Genomic DNA, 13,719 nt, shown 5'->3' on the forward strand with positions numbered 1-13,719 from the left:
CGTATCTTTCAGTATTTTTATCATAACTTCTTGTATCGTTATTTGATTGACGTAATTCAAGATACATTGGAAAGCTAACTCAAAGGGCTACAATTTTTTTTCAGATATCATTTTCCAATTCCAACATTTGATATGTCAAAAATGGGTCTCAATATGAGACGAAAAATTCAGAGCATAACTTTTTTGGTTGGAAATTGATGTGTGATCATACTTTGGTTATATGTCACCTCCTTGAATTTTTTTTCCAATTGACTCTTAGCACTCTCAAATCTTCATTGTGATATCTGACACAACTTTTGAATATTAGCACTTAAGTTCCAAACTTCGAATCTCTTACAATTAAGCCCATTTTTCAATTTTGCCAACTTTTGCTTATTTCCTTCAATTTTATCAATCTATATCACAATATCAAAAAGGCACATTAAAACGCTCTAAAATGCGTAGGAATTAGCTAAATATCAAGTTTTGATGATGTCTAATGTATGAGTGAAATACACTTATCAAGCAGCGATGATAGGGTAGAAGAATGTTTGTGATCAATTATTTGAATGTTGTGACTAATAAATTGTTAATATATGACTCGTAAATAATATGTGACCTAAAAGACTGTGTGATTGTGACCAAATTTATAACCATGACTCAAAATTTGGTACGTTGTGACTAATAATTTGATAATTTCTGATCTATAAATAACCTGTGATTAGGGTTGGGTATATCTCCCGAACTGAACTGAATCTGACGGTTCTTGTAAAATTAAATACCCGAATGAGTATCCGAATTGAGAATCGACGAGTACGATTTGGTTCTCTGTTCTAGACCAAGAATCGAAGAGCCGAATCTTTCTAATTTTTTTATATTGAATAAATCAAATTATTTTAATTTTAATTTTCTCTAAACAAATTAACAATTTCTAAATCCAAATTTTTGGCCCAGTAATTTGTTTCATTTCTAATTTTTTTAATTTTTGGCCCAATTACCCATTTTATCGTTTCTTTTCTTAGCCTAACAAGATCCAACCCGCTAAATAACCCTAAACACCTACATTAAAGTGCATAACGTTGTCTCGACTCTTGCACTCACTCTCGCAGCCTCGCTGACATTCCAAAACCTAAAACAATCCCCGATCGAAACTATGACCGCAGCGATTATTTGAACAAGATAGTCTATTGATTTCTAACATTCCAAAACCATTGCAGTTATTTAGATAATTGAAGTTTTAGTATTAATATCTATTCTTTGGTATTTGTGAATTGTAAACATTGGTAAATTCATCTTGTCGGACAACTTGTTATTTACATGTTATTAAATTTGACTATGTTAATTTGTAAAATTACGATTGAATGTGTCATTAGTTATATTTATATAGTGTTGTTATAAATGTTAAAAAATATAATTATAGTACGGAACAGAACCCGAACGGTTCCATAATTATATTTGGACCCGACGATTCCATTTACTAGATATCCAAAAATTTTGGTTCGATTCAATTCTCTTTAGAACTGAACCGAATCGACCCACGTCCACCTCTACATGTGACCAAGTAATTTGATATTTTGTGACCATGGAACATGTTGTGAAAAATAAAATTTGTAATTTATGATCAATAAATAATATCTGACTTATTAATTTGATAAATTTGAGATTGAGAAATAAGTTGTAACCCATAAAATTTGTAATTGACTACGATATTTGTATTTGTGACTAATACATAATTTTGATAATAAATTATATAATATTGGGACATTAATATATTTAATTAATAAAATATATATTTAATTACTTATTTCATAAATAAAATTTAATTAATATTTGAGTTTTAAAACAATAAACATTGTTTTTTAGTCATACTTAATCTTTTAAATATAAAATTTTTCCGCCCCAGAATTCGGCTTGATCTCGTAAGTAGGCCCAACTTAGAACAACCATAATTGAATTTTAAAAATATTAAATTATATATTTATCATTTTTCACGTACTAAACCTATAGAAACAAAAATTAAGATATTTTGATTAAATCTTTATTCATTGCCAACGGTAAAATAAGGAACAAGATAATGTTTTCAATTTTATTATTTAGTGCTCGAAAGCTTTTGACGAAGCTTGATTAAAAGTTTATTAACTTTTACTCTCAACTGAGCAGTTGATGAAGTTCACTTTTAAGTGTTGATGGATATGTCCATACGATTTCCAAGAAAAAAAAAACATTACTCGAGTAAATTTATAAAACCAACATTTTTAAGGAAGTTGAACCATTCAAATATTAGATTGCATAAAATTCTAAGTAATACACAACATTTTTCCTTAATTAAAGAAACACACTTTGCCGTGCTTACTAACTTGATCATCGAAAACTCCATCAGGATCACTCTTCCCACTTGTTGCAGCCTCAGCAATGAAACCCAACCACCAATAGGCCATAGTGAGAAATCAATCAAGTTGTTCCAACTCGTGTTTCTTTATTACAACTTCATTTCTTGCTGAAATCAAACAAGATGACATTGCTCATACGACACCAAGCAATGGCCAGATTGAGAATGAAGGTGCAGACGTGCACAATGCAAATGTGGTGACCGAAGAAAACTTCGAAGTTTGCTACCAGCAGGTTAACACTTGATAATTCAAAACAAATACGAGCCCAGCAAGTCAGCTGAAGTCAGAAAACAATGAGATCCTAAGCATTAAACACAAAATAACATGAAAAACCCTTAAGGATACTAAGAAATCCTATGTCGAGAACAACTTAACCAGAGAACATCGTTTTCTATTTGGAAAGGCCCATGAGCTAAGTAGAAGAGTCAAAAAGGGAGAAATAGCTGAGAATGTGAACCAAGGGCTCAACAAAGGAGCATCCAAATGACCTCCAAGTCAGTCACGTGATCTCAACAAGAAGCCATGATCTGCAGCAGAAGTGCAGAACCCAAAGATGTAGTCCTTGTGAAAAATAGAAGAAAAGAATGACGAGAATCATATTAATCCAATATCACTGGCATTCCTCCCAATGCAACTATCTACCATTCATTAACTTAAAGTCTATATGCGAATCATATTAATCCAATATTACAGAACCGCACAATTTGAGAGAAGCCATGACCCTTTAATTGTACATATAGCATACGTAAATCCATTTAAGCTCATTCCAGTGACAACGTCCAAATTAAAATTACTTGCTAAGGATAAAAAAATAGTGTCAGGCAACAGAAGGCAGATATTTTTACTTTCAGCAGAAATACCGCATGTAATGCCATTGTAAGGTCCTTTATCCATGTGGGAATATGTGCACTGCCACAAATCAACCATTATTGCCCATCTCAAGAGATAGGCTGCAGAAACATTAGAATAACAGTAGCTTGTTTACACTAATTTTATCAAAGAAAAAGCATTGTTTAAATTCAGTAACTTCATTATCTATAAGAGCATCCTAATCTGAGTGCATTAGCAACCATCTGAAATTATCATTTTCTTTCACCACTGGCTTTGAACACGGAAGAATCTTCAGCTGTTGCAACTGATTCATTCTCTTACAAAACCTTGTGCTCTCCATTAATCGTGATAATTTCACATGCTGCAGCTTCGGAATTCAAGGTGGCAGGGACAATCTTGTTTTCCCTCAGTTTTCCCACATGCCCATTTTTATCAACATCTTCAGTTGAGGGAGACTCACGTATCTCCACATTCGCAACCTGTTATAGGATAAAAAAAGGTATATGAGATTGATAAGCTCATATAAATCACTACCAATATTTAAAATATCACCCAAAAAAAAAAAAGATAAAGAAAAAGAAAACAAGGCAGACAACGCACAAAATAATTCGTTGAAAAACTATACATATGCATATACAACTTTAAAATCATTAACTTGCCTTCAACTTCCGTTGCTTAGCTTTCTTCTCTACCATAGTCTTTTGACGCCCTTCATAGAATTCAAAATCATCCAGAATGCATGTCTTACTAGAATGGCCTTTAAAAATCTTAATTATTTGAATACCCTGATCAATTCCAACCTGCAGCAAGAACCAAGTTATAAGACAGGAGCATCAAAACTAAGAAGATGGTAAATATCAGATAATAAATGGTACACCTCCTGAATATCCCTGCTGTTTGTCACAGGTTTATTCTCGTTGTTTTCAAGTGTGATGTGCCTAAGCAAACTATTAGGCACATCTTTGACAATATGCCACTTCACTGGGAAGCAACCACTCCACTTATCCTGTTGCCAATACTCCAGACTATTGTCAAAATCAACTGGACCAACCATTTCTGCAAGACCAACAAACTGTCCACTGGCATTGACCTGTAATGAAGTAATTCTCTCAAAAAGGTATCAAACCATGAGTTTTTATCCCTACTCGTAGAAGGAAGCCAAAAGGAAACAAGCAGATACTTACAGAGTATAACAGAAACAAAGGGCATCCAGCAGATTTCTCTTGAGATTCCTTGTATGCAGCATCTAGTTTTTTGTTACCATTGGGCGTGCTCGCCCAGACACCATATTTAATACTTTTATGCACATCATCCTCACTGTAAGATTTGATGATGAAAAACTTAGCATCTGCATATTTTTCAGGGAAATCCTCTTTGTTGTACTGTTGTCTGTCTGGAGAAAGAGGCAAATTGTTCTTGTCGTTACCCTTCAAGGGAAGGCTCAGTCCCTTCACTGGCAATGTGATAGGTTCAGCATCTTTCAGATCATTCAAGCCCTTTGCTCGAGGTCCTCTATTCAATTCATTAAAACCATCCATGCTTTCATTACTGTTTCCGTATAAACTACTACCACGACCCTTGGAACTGTACTTGTTATCAACAGCTAACCACCCATGGCTGTTGGTCCTAGGATAATAACGGTTGGGTGCAAATCTGCCGCCACTACTTGCATACTGACCATAAATCTTGTGATTAGCATACACTTGATTCGGAAATCCAGTTGCGCCCAATCCAGATGTTCCTCCAGGGGGTTGCAGGCCCTGTAAAGTGAACAAACCCAAATCTTACCAACAGCTTGCAGCAATTGATAACAAAATGTCTAACAAAGCATATAAAGTAGTTGTAAAGTAAACAATGTATATACAAATGAAAAGAGGAATATATTTTCCAGCCATAGAAAATTGATTTTTTTTTTTTCATCCCTTTTCTCTCTTATGTTTTGGTGGTGGCAGCCTTTTTTACTTATCTGGAGATTTGCGAGGTATTTAAGGGACGTATAACGGATTCTTAAATAGTAATAGGATACAAATTCATTCCAGAGACAGATGAATAACTCAGATAAAGCATACCACCAGCTGGTTGTGATTCCTTCCAGTAGAAAAATTGTAGCCATGTGAAACTGCTGAGGAGATCCCAGAACTTGCTGTAGGATTAGGATTCAATCAGAGATTAATTGTTTTATATAGCCCATCTGCATGACAGGCGAAATTTACTGCCTAAAATCAAAGAATTACCTGATGGCAATCCTCCCCATCCATAGGAATCATTGCAATTCATAGTTGAGTTCTGGTCATATGGTCTTAAAGGCTTTGACAAGTTGCTTCTATAGGCAGTAAAATTTCCTACGGAAGGCATATTTCCATTAGCTGTTTCTGCTTGCGATTGCACCTCAGCGACACTGGGTACGGAAGCATTGATCTGATTGGGCGCGTAAGATCCACTGGTCTGAGTAGAAGGTTGGAAATAAGAGGTCGGATACTGGTACTGCTGTGGCCCATATAGCTGACCATCATGCCCCATGGATGAAGCTGTAGGGGAATATGCACCATATGGTGCATAAGTATAACCATGATACTCCCCATAAACACCCTATATGATATCATCAGAATCAGAAACCTCCTTCAAAATGCTTGGTAATTGCATTTGACTTATAATCTGCAATGCTAAATACAACAATGGATAGCTATGTTTGTGAGATAATTTTAATCTACATCATAGAAGACTAATTATATCCGATGCCTAAACAGTGCTCTCTGTCTGTCCTTTTTTAGTTGGATTGCTAATGTAACAAAGTAACTACACATTTGTAATTAAGCAAACTTTATCCCAATATCCTCCCTCTTCATCATTCTTTCTTCACTTTAATCTATGGTGTCGCAGGATAGATCTCCAGACTGCATCTAAAATCTATTCTAACCGAAAATGTAAATTGATAGAAATAAGATGATACAATTTTTGAATTAAAAACTTACTGAAACCTGTTCGGCTCCATCCGGAGTTGAAAATCTATCCCAGTCATTCACGGATCCATCATAAGCTGCATGAATACCATATAAGAAGTCTAATACCATGACAACTAGGGTACGCATATTGTAAAACAAGCAAGGTAGTCAAAAATAATTGCTACCTCCATAATAGTATGTAGATGAAGGATAACCACTGGGGTTGTAGATCATGCTTGGATCCATGAAATCCTGATGAAAAGAAGTTGTAGATCTCTCATATGGCCTGTTCAACCCAATTGCTGAAGTCCCAGATTCAACAGGTGAATACTGAACAGCAGTCGTCTATTCCAAAGAAACACTATTATATGAGCACGATTCAGCAGAAAATTTGAACAAAGCTTCACAAATTAGTAAGATGATAGTATTCTAAAACCAACCAAACGAGAGAGATTTTAAAACACTACCTTCTTTCTAGAGTCAGGAACTTGAAGCGATTTGTTCTGCCTATCCAAGGACAATTTATGCAGCACGTCTGCTACTTCTGGAACAGTTAAAAGTCAAGGAAATAAAACCATCTAAGGGGAATCCCTAATCTGTTCATTATGTGCTATGAAAATCATCCTTCATTTATGATCATACAACACAAATACATTAAAAAAATATCACAATCGGTCAAAAACAGTACATATTTACCTTCACAAAATCCCAATTCAATATGCTCTTGACGAGAAACATGACAAATATTTCAGAAAAAGAGCAGATGAACACAATTTTTTTTTGGATAAACCAAAAACCCTTAAACCTTAGAAAAACCCATGAATAGTTAAAATTATAAGAACCGCAGAGTAATTCATTAATCGAGTAATACAAGGTATGGAGAAGAAAAACACCCCTGAACAATAGAAATACAGAATAATTCGTAAGAATATGAAGAAACAGCCAAAAATTAAGCCTACCCAGAGAAGTAGATGAAGAGAGGATACTATCTGACGCTGAAGGGACGGACGCCATGGCCAATTATCAAGTATCTCGATAAACCTGGTTTCTTGTATCTATGTACAAGCCTTGTTATATACTTAACCTATATATATGTAAGAGAGGGATTTGTAAATAAAGCAGTAACTCTCTGAAGACTGGAAAGTAAACTAGCTAAGAAAGAGAAGTAACATTTGGCTTGGAGAGAGAGAGCTGTCTGTGAGGTATCTAGCCGCCAGGGAGGAGGAAAGTTTGGGTTTTCGATTTAGGGGAGAGACCCAAAACAAAGCGGTTTTTCTATAATAAATAAGAGCAGAGCGGTCTGATTTAAATGGCACCACGCCTCTACGACAAAATTTTATGCAAACTCTTTCCTGTATGTTTATTACTGGAGTAAAAGGCAAATTTCTAGTTGCTTCCATTCGAAAACCTAATCACCATAAGTGTCCCTTTCCTTTGGAGTGGCTACAAGACTGGTTATTATGTACTTGTCCATGGGATGATTCATTTAGGATCTGGTCTTAACCACTTCCACTCATTTGAGTCATTTCCATTATGCCCAGTCAAACTTTTGGCTGCGCTATTCTTGAAATGTAGTCATTACGGTTGAGTCTTGTGAAGAAAACTACACGAACAAGGGGAATGAGTTTTCTCATTTGTGCTTTATTGTCCTCCAATTTGCACGAGTTAATTGTTCCAATGATCAATGAATTTAGGTCCATGTCTTTGATTGACCACTGAACTTTAAAATGTCGAGTTTTTGCAACTGAACTTTGACAAATATCGAGTTTTGGTCATTGAATTTTGGTCATGTCTTTGATTGGTCATTAAAGTTTAAAATGTCGAGTTTTGATGAATATTTGAAGTTTTATATTCTTTAACCAAAACAAAAAACAACCCATTTTTCCTACACTTTTGATACTCATTTCTTCTCATGCTTTGTGCTTGCACACTTAACACTAATGAATTGTCTGTAATTTGAGCGACAACGAACTTTAATAAAGATACAGATCCTAGAGACTTCCCAAAAGTTCTAATATGAATGTGCCTCACAATGAGAAGGCAACACCATGACTTCACACGAATATCTAGTTTCAACCTTTGATGGGAAAACTATCACTAACCTAGTGTCCTCATCATTACTTTCCCAACCAGCCATGCTGAAACAACTCACTCCAAGGACTTTATTGACTTGAATCGTGTTCAATGAGCACCTAATATACAAGTTAAAACAAATTATCTTAAATTGTAATAATAGAAAGACAATGAATAAAAGAAACTAATATTTTAAAAGACCAAAGCAAATCAATTGACATGATGAAGAGTAAACATTGCAGCAAAACTAAAATCTGACTTATTTCTTTCAATAATTAATTTATTTTGCACCTTCTGGGAATACAGTAACGAATTTACAATGGTTACATAGATGATTCATACTGAAAGCATATATCCATGAATTGACTGTAAAAATTTAAGAGGGATGTCAAATATTCATTAAGTGCTCGTTTTTTTACCAGATAGTAGACAACAAACAAAAATATTATTTAATCTTCTCCATTCTCCAACATAGCCCAATCCAACCAAATATGCCTGAAATGTTTAAAAGGACATTCAAGTTTGTCTACATAGAAAATGTCAAAATGACATGATAATGTATAATTGAGTTAGAAAAGCTCAGTCTTGATGTACTTTGTTTTACTAAGGTCATCTCTAGCGATACACCAAATTTTGCACCTAACTAGAATTCATCTCCAACCGTTACACAAAAAGTTACACCAAATGAACCGTATTTAACCATTTTATTTCATTTTTTTATTCTTTATAATTTATTTATTTAAAATATTATTTATTTAATTATTTTATAAATACATAAATTACTAAAAAATAATTAGGTTAAATTACGGAAAAGATTAAATTCATTAATAAATATAAAAAATATAGTAAAATTAATAAAAGTACTACAACAACGAAAATATTAAATCATGTCATCACGGTCTAAGAAGAGGTGTGGGAGCAACTTAAGGGCGTGGGACGGCAACATTTGGAATCCAACAATATATTTATAGAAGGATTGTACAATAATTACCAATCCCGACTTGTTGAACTTATATAGAAACTTGGTTGTATTGCAAGATAGTAAAATGTGTAGTTATTGTTCTTGAATCTTGCATTAGTCCTTACATGGAGAACATGGAGGAGTATTTATAGTGATACAAGTTAAATCGTGGCCCTTGGTTAAGAGTACATGTAGCTTCATCCTGTTAGTTTACATATCCAATCATAGGCATCACTTTTTACTATCTAATCTGCTATACATCTATTAATTGGTAGAACCGCCTCTATGTTTGACAAGACAAGACACTTACACTCTATGATGGACGTCCCATCAATCACTCAACAAAGATTTTTGTGTAAGATCAGATCTCTTGGGAGAAGTAATGGCAAAGGTACTTCAGAGCTTCGGCTTTTGTCCATTCTTGAACTGGTGCATCAACATTACGTTCGCCCTCGATAATCATGTTTTGCATTATTATGCATGCTGTCATGATATCATGTAATACTCATTTTTCCAAAACCTTGCGGGTCCTTTCATTATTGCAAACTTCGATTGTAGAACACCAAATGTATGTTCAACATCTTTTCTACACGCTTCTTGTTTCATTGCAAATAATTTTTTTTTTGGGATGCATGGTTCATAAATTGTTTATACAATGATAAACCATTTTGGGTATATACTATCAGTTAGAGGAGCAATACATTGAGCGAGATTTGCGAAAAGATGAGATCTCTCCAAAATGTTGATATCATTGTTCAAAACAGGAAGTCCAAAATATGCATGCCATATCCAAAGACCGTGTTTGTTATATTTTAAATTTTTTTCTTTTAATTAATTTATTAATTATTATTTTTCACATTCAAAATTAAATTTAAATGCAAATAATAATAATAATAATAATAATAATAATAATAATAATAATAATAATAATAATAATTTATTGTATGAAAATATATATAGCACAAATGACACAAATACCCTTAACAAATTTATTTGGAAAGGATAAAAAAGGGCAAAAAAGACTTTATACACTTTGTACTATTTTGCACCAATATGGTGCAAAGTATAGTGTTGCATTGGAGCAACTTTGCACCAAAAAATGGTGCAATTTGATGATTTGGTGTTAACACTGTAGATGCCTTGACACTTCTAATTTTTCGTATGTGCTTTAATATTGGGTCTACGACTCTTCAAATCCAACGGACACTCCATAACCTTCCAGTTTGTAAACATAGAGTAAGCCAAAACGACTTTAATGTATAATTGAGTTGGAAAAGCTCAGTCTTGATGACTATTATTGCTAAATTTACCTACGTTCTCTGATATTGGTCTACAGCTCTTCAAATCCAACGGACTCTCCATAACGACACTCAAATCCCACAAAAATATTTACCAATTATCTTAATCAAGGTAATGTGGCCTTTTAAATAAACAAGTCTTGACCTGTGGCAATCCACGGAACAGTTCAAGTAACAAACTAAGCCCTCGTTTGGGCTCCATTACATTACATTCCATTATGATTCCGTTTGGTACCCATTTTTTTCAAAATGCATTTTCTCTTTTTTTTTTTTCAACCACACATTCTTTATTAAAATAATATTACGCATAAATCAAAAAATTTTCCTTATTTTTCAACAACACATTTTCCATAAATTTACTATTCTAAAATGTATTTTTACATAAAAATTGGTCTCAAACACCCTCTATATTTCATTTTTCTTTCTCATATTTTCAACTACACAATATTTCATAAAATAATATTATACGTAAATCGAAAATTTTTCCTTCTTTTTCAACCTCTAATTTTTGTTAAAAAAATTATTTCACCGATTTTCATTTAAAAAAATGAGGGCCAAACGGGGTTTAATTTTCCTCAAAAAGGAGCTAGATATTTTCTTTTTCTTTTGGTCAAGTATATTTAGCTTTTGCGGGTTAGTTAGTTTTTTTTTTTTTGCTCTCTCCTTCACCTGCAAAAATGACCTAATTACTTTAGTTTCGCTGAAAAGATAGCACGGTGTACGACACTCCTATTTCAAAGAAGATAGATTTTATCCATTTTTTATTCTTCTTTCTTGTTATAAATGCTAGTCTTTGCCTGTGCAATGTACGGGATCAATTTTTTCAAAGGTAATATTAGTGTTTTAAATGGGTTGAATTCTCGTAAATTACATCCTCAAATGATTTCTATTTCCTACATTGTGATGTATTTTTCATAATTGAGAGCACAGGTAATTTGTAATTTGAAACACATTCATTCTTTCCTAGAATGAGAATGCCCATGTGATGCTGATTGATCATATAGCTACAAATGGATAACATCAACTTTGTAACTAAATCAAAACATAAACAACTAAAGTGTAAAACATAAATAATGTACACAGTCTAGAAAGTTTTTGTATATAAAAAGTCCATAACAGTTTTATCGGTTAAGCTTAAAAAATTTACTTATAACTAAATAACTTCTTTAACTTAGAAGCAAGAAAAAAATAACATATCTAAACATGTTTGACAAAACTAAATGAAAAAAAAATACTTATTTCAATATTGTCATTCACATATGTACCACAATTACAAAAAGTAAATAAATAAATAAATATGAGAAGGTAACCAACATGGAGCAAAAATTGCCATCAATGTTTAGTTTATAATGCCTAACTTGCTCTAGTAATTATTGCATGCACTTAGCGGGATGTACAAAATCACCATTTGCAGTTTCCCCAAAATGAAATGACAGTTTCACTTCCTATTAGAGCAAAGGAATCAAAATGTAAACCAGAAAATTTTTCAAAGATCATAATAAAAGTGCAAGGCAGAAAGTGACTCCTATGCTGGACTCCGATTGCACCCTTTACAATTTTATTCGTTTCTTAAAAACCAAACGCAAACCTGACTTAGTGACCCAAATAACCCAATAAGCCATTCAAGCCCTAGCACAACATACCACCACTATTTTCACCCAACTCCCAAAACAAACAGTGTACCCATAATAATAACATCATTAAAAGCTCCACCACCTTTAACCCGTCAATTCCATCTACATCTCAACTCTAAATCACTGTTATCTCTTTTCTTTGCTGCTCAATGCTTTGTATCTTCCACAACACCAATACCTTCACGCTCAAATAGCTAGGGACACCTATTGCATTTACATCTCATTTCGAGCATATATATTATCTCCATTTCCTAGCTTTCAACTATATTTTGATAATTAAAGATTAGTTGAAGCCTTTTCACACACCTAAAGAAAGCCAGATTACAATAGAAGGTAGCCATCTCTCCCCCCCGAAATAGGAAAGCAAAATGAGAAAACTAAATGTCATACATAGATGGGATGAAATATCAATAAACTGCAGCATAAGAGATAAGTACGCAAACCTTTTTTGATCTTTCACCCACCTCTTCTATTGAAAGAATTATTGGTTTCTTTTTTGGCCCTTCAAGTTCATATGGTATCAAAGCAAAACTTCAAGATCACAGGATCAAAAACACGCAGGAAAGAGAACAACAAAGAATCCATTTATCCACAAGTCAACTTAATACTCAATTGGGTTCAGTTCCTTGGTGCCTATGATCAATGAAAGAATATTGAGCATAATAAATAGATAAGTATTTGACATGTTAAGGGCTTTGGCAAATGCATAAAAGGATAGGCACCAAAGTTTCTTCCACAGTGCAAATAAAATAACCAAAATGGTTGATGAAATCTTTTTACCCAAGTGATCGAACAATGTTTCCCGGGAAGCATGTTTAAACAATCTAACCCCTTCAATCATTATGGGTCAGGTATGGATATATTGTTGCAAGATATAAAACGTAAAACATATTTAATAAATGGGAAATTTTGTGAATTGTAGGATTATTTTCTTCATGTGAAACTACAATAGTAAACTAAGAGAACTTTCATATCTAGTAAAACCATGGTTCCCAAATTATTATGTAATATAATTCTCTGCTTTTCACAAACATATAGGAATAAATGTAAAGTAATTCATAAACTGTGTCTTAATTCCATATTATTACACTATGGAACATTCAACTAAAATAAGAAGAAAAAAATTATGAAGTCAAAAAGAAAACCAATAGGGTTGTCTAGTCGTGGATTTTGGAATCAAAGAAGAAAAATATGCACAAAAAACAAGGAATAAATAAAATACTAAAAAAATCTAGTCGACAAAATCTGGAGAAAGAACATTTCAAGAAGCAAATATGACATTTCAAGAGCATTTACCTTCTCACCACCACTTAGGAAGGAAACTTTATCATATACTTATATACATGAGAAAACATAAACCAGACTAATGTTTTCAAGTTTAAACTATAAACAATGTTTTCAAGTTTGTGTTGCTAATGTTTCCGGTAAAATTACACACGAATCAATTCTCTTATGTCTATTTTTAGCTCTTACCACAATGGTTTCCTTGAAAGTTGGAGCTCACAAGACATCTTCATCATTCTTCACTTGAAAGTATACATCTGATAAAAATGCAAAATCAGATAAAAGTTCTAGTAAACTAACACTTGTATTGTTATTTAATTATGAAAA

General features: G+C 33.2%; 1 protein-coding gene across 6 annotated transcripts; it reads right to left on the reverse strand.

Annotated features, from left to right (window-relative positions):
• Positions 1-3,181: 3,181 nt before the first annotated feature.
• On the reverse strand, positions 3,182-7,449 carry LOC111370663 (YTH domain-containing family protein 1-like). 6 transcript variants are annotated; one of them, XM_022992518.1, is made up of 11 exons: positions 7,313-7,446; positions 7,129-7,226; positions 6,610-6,686; positions 6,328-6,487; positions 6,173-6,237; positions 5,435-5,789; positions 5,270-5,343; positions 4,385-4,960; positions 4,078-4,290; positions 3,860-4,000; positions 3,182-3,679 (listed from the first exon to the last, which is right to left on the reverse strand). In XM_022992518.1, exons 2-11 carry the CDS (start codon positions 7,154-7,156, stop codon positions 3,518-3,520), a joined length of 1,851 nt encoding a protein of 616 aa, XP_022848286.1. In that variant the 5' UTR covers positions 7,157-7,226; positions 7,313-7,446; the 3' UTR covers positions 3,182-3,517. The 6 variants fall into 6 exon arrangements, with proteins under 6 accessions (XP_022848286.1, XP_022848253.1, XP_022848261.1 ...); XM_022992485.1 differs by having other exon boundaries at positions 7,102-7,226; XM_022992493.1 differs by having other exon boundaries at positions 5,273-5,343; positions 7,102-7,449.
• Between the last annotated feature and the right edge of the window lie 6,270 nt (positions 7,450-13,719).

The sequence above is a fragment of the Olea europaea genome, chromosome 2 (genome assembly GCF_002742605.1).
Source record: "Olea europaea var. sylvestris chromosome 2, O_europaea_v1, whole genome shotgun sequence".
Lineage (NCBI taxonomy): Eukaryota > Viridiplantae > Streptophyta > Magnoliopsida > Lamiales > Oleaceae > Olea > Olea europaea.

Coding starts and splice junctions, on each gene's coding strand:
- LOC111370663 (XM_022992485.1), bottom strand. CDS start 7,156: ATGGCGTCCGTCCCTTCAGCGTCAGATAGTATCCTCTCTTCATCTACT. Junction 5,790..6,172: donor ATGGAGCCGAACAGGTTTCA/GTAAGTTTTTAA, acceptor GATATCATATAG/GGTGTTTATGGGGAGTATCA. Junction 5,344..5,434: donor ATGGGGAGGATTGCCATCAG/GTAATTCTTTGA, acceptor CTAATCCTACAG/CAAGTTCTGGGATCTCCTCA.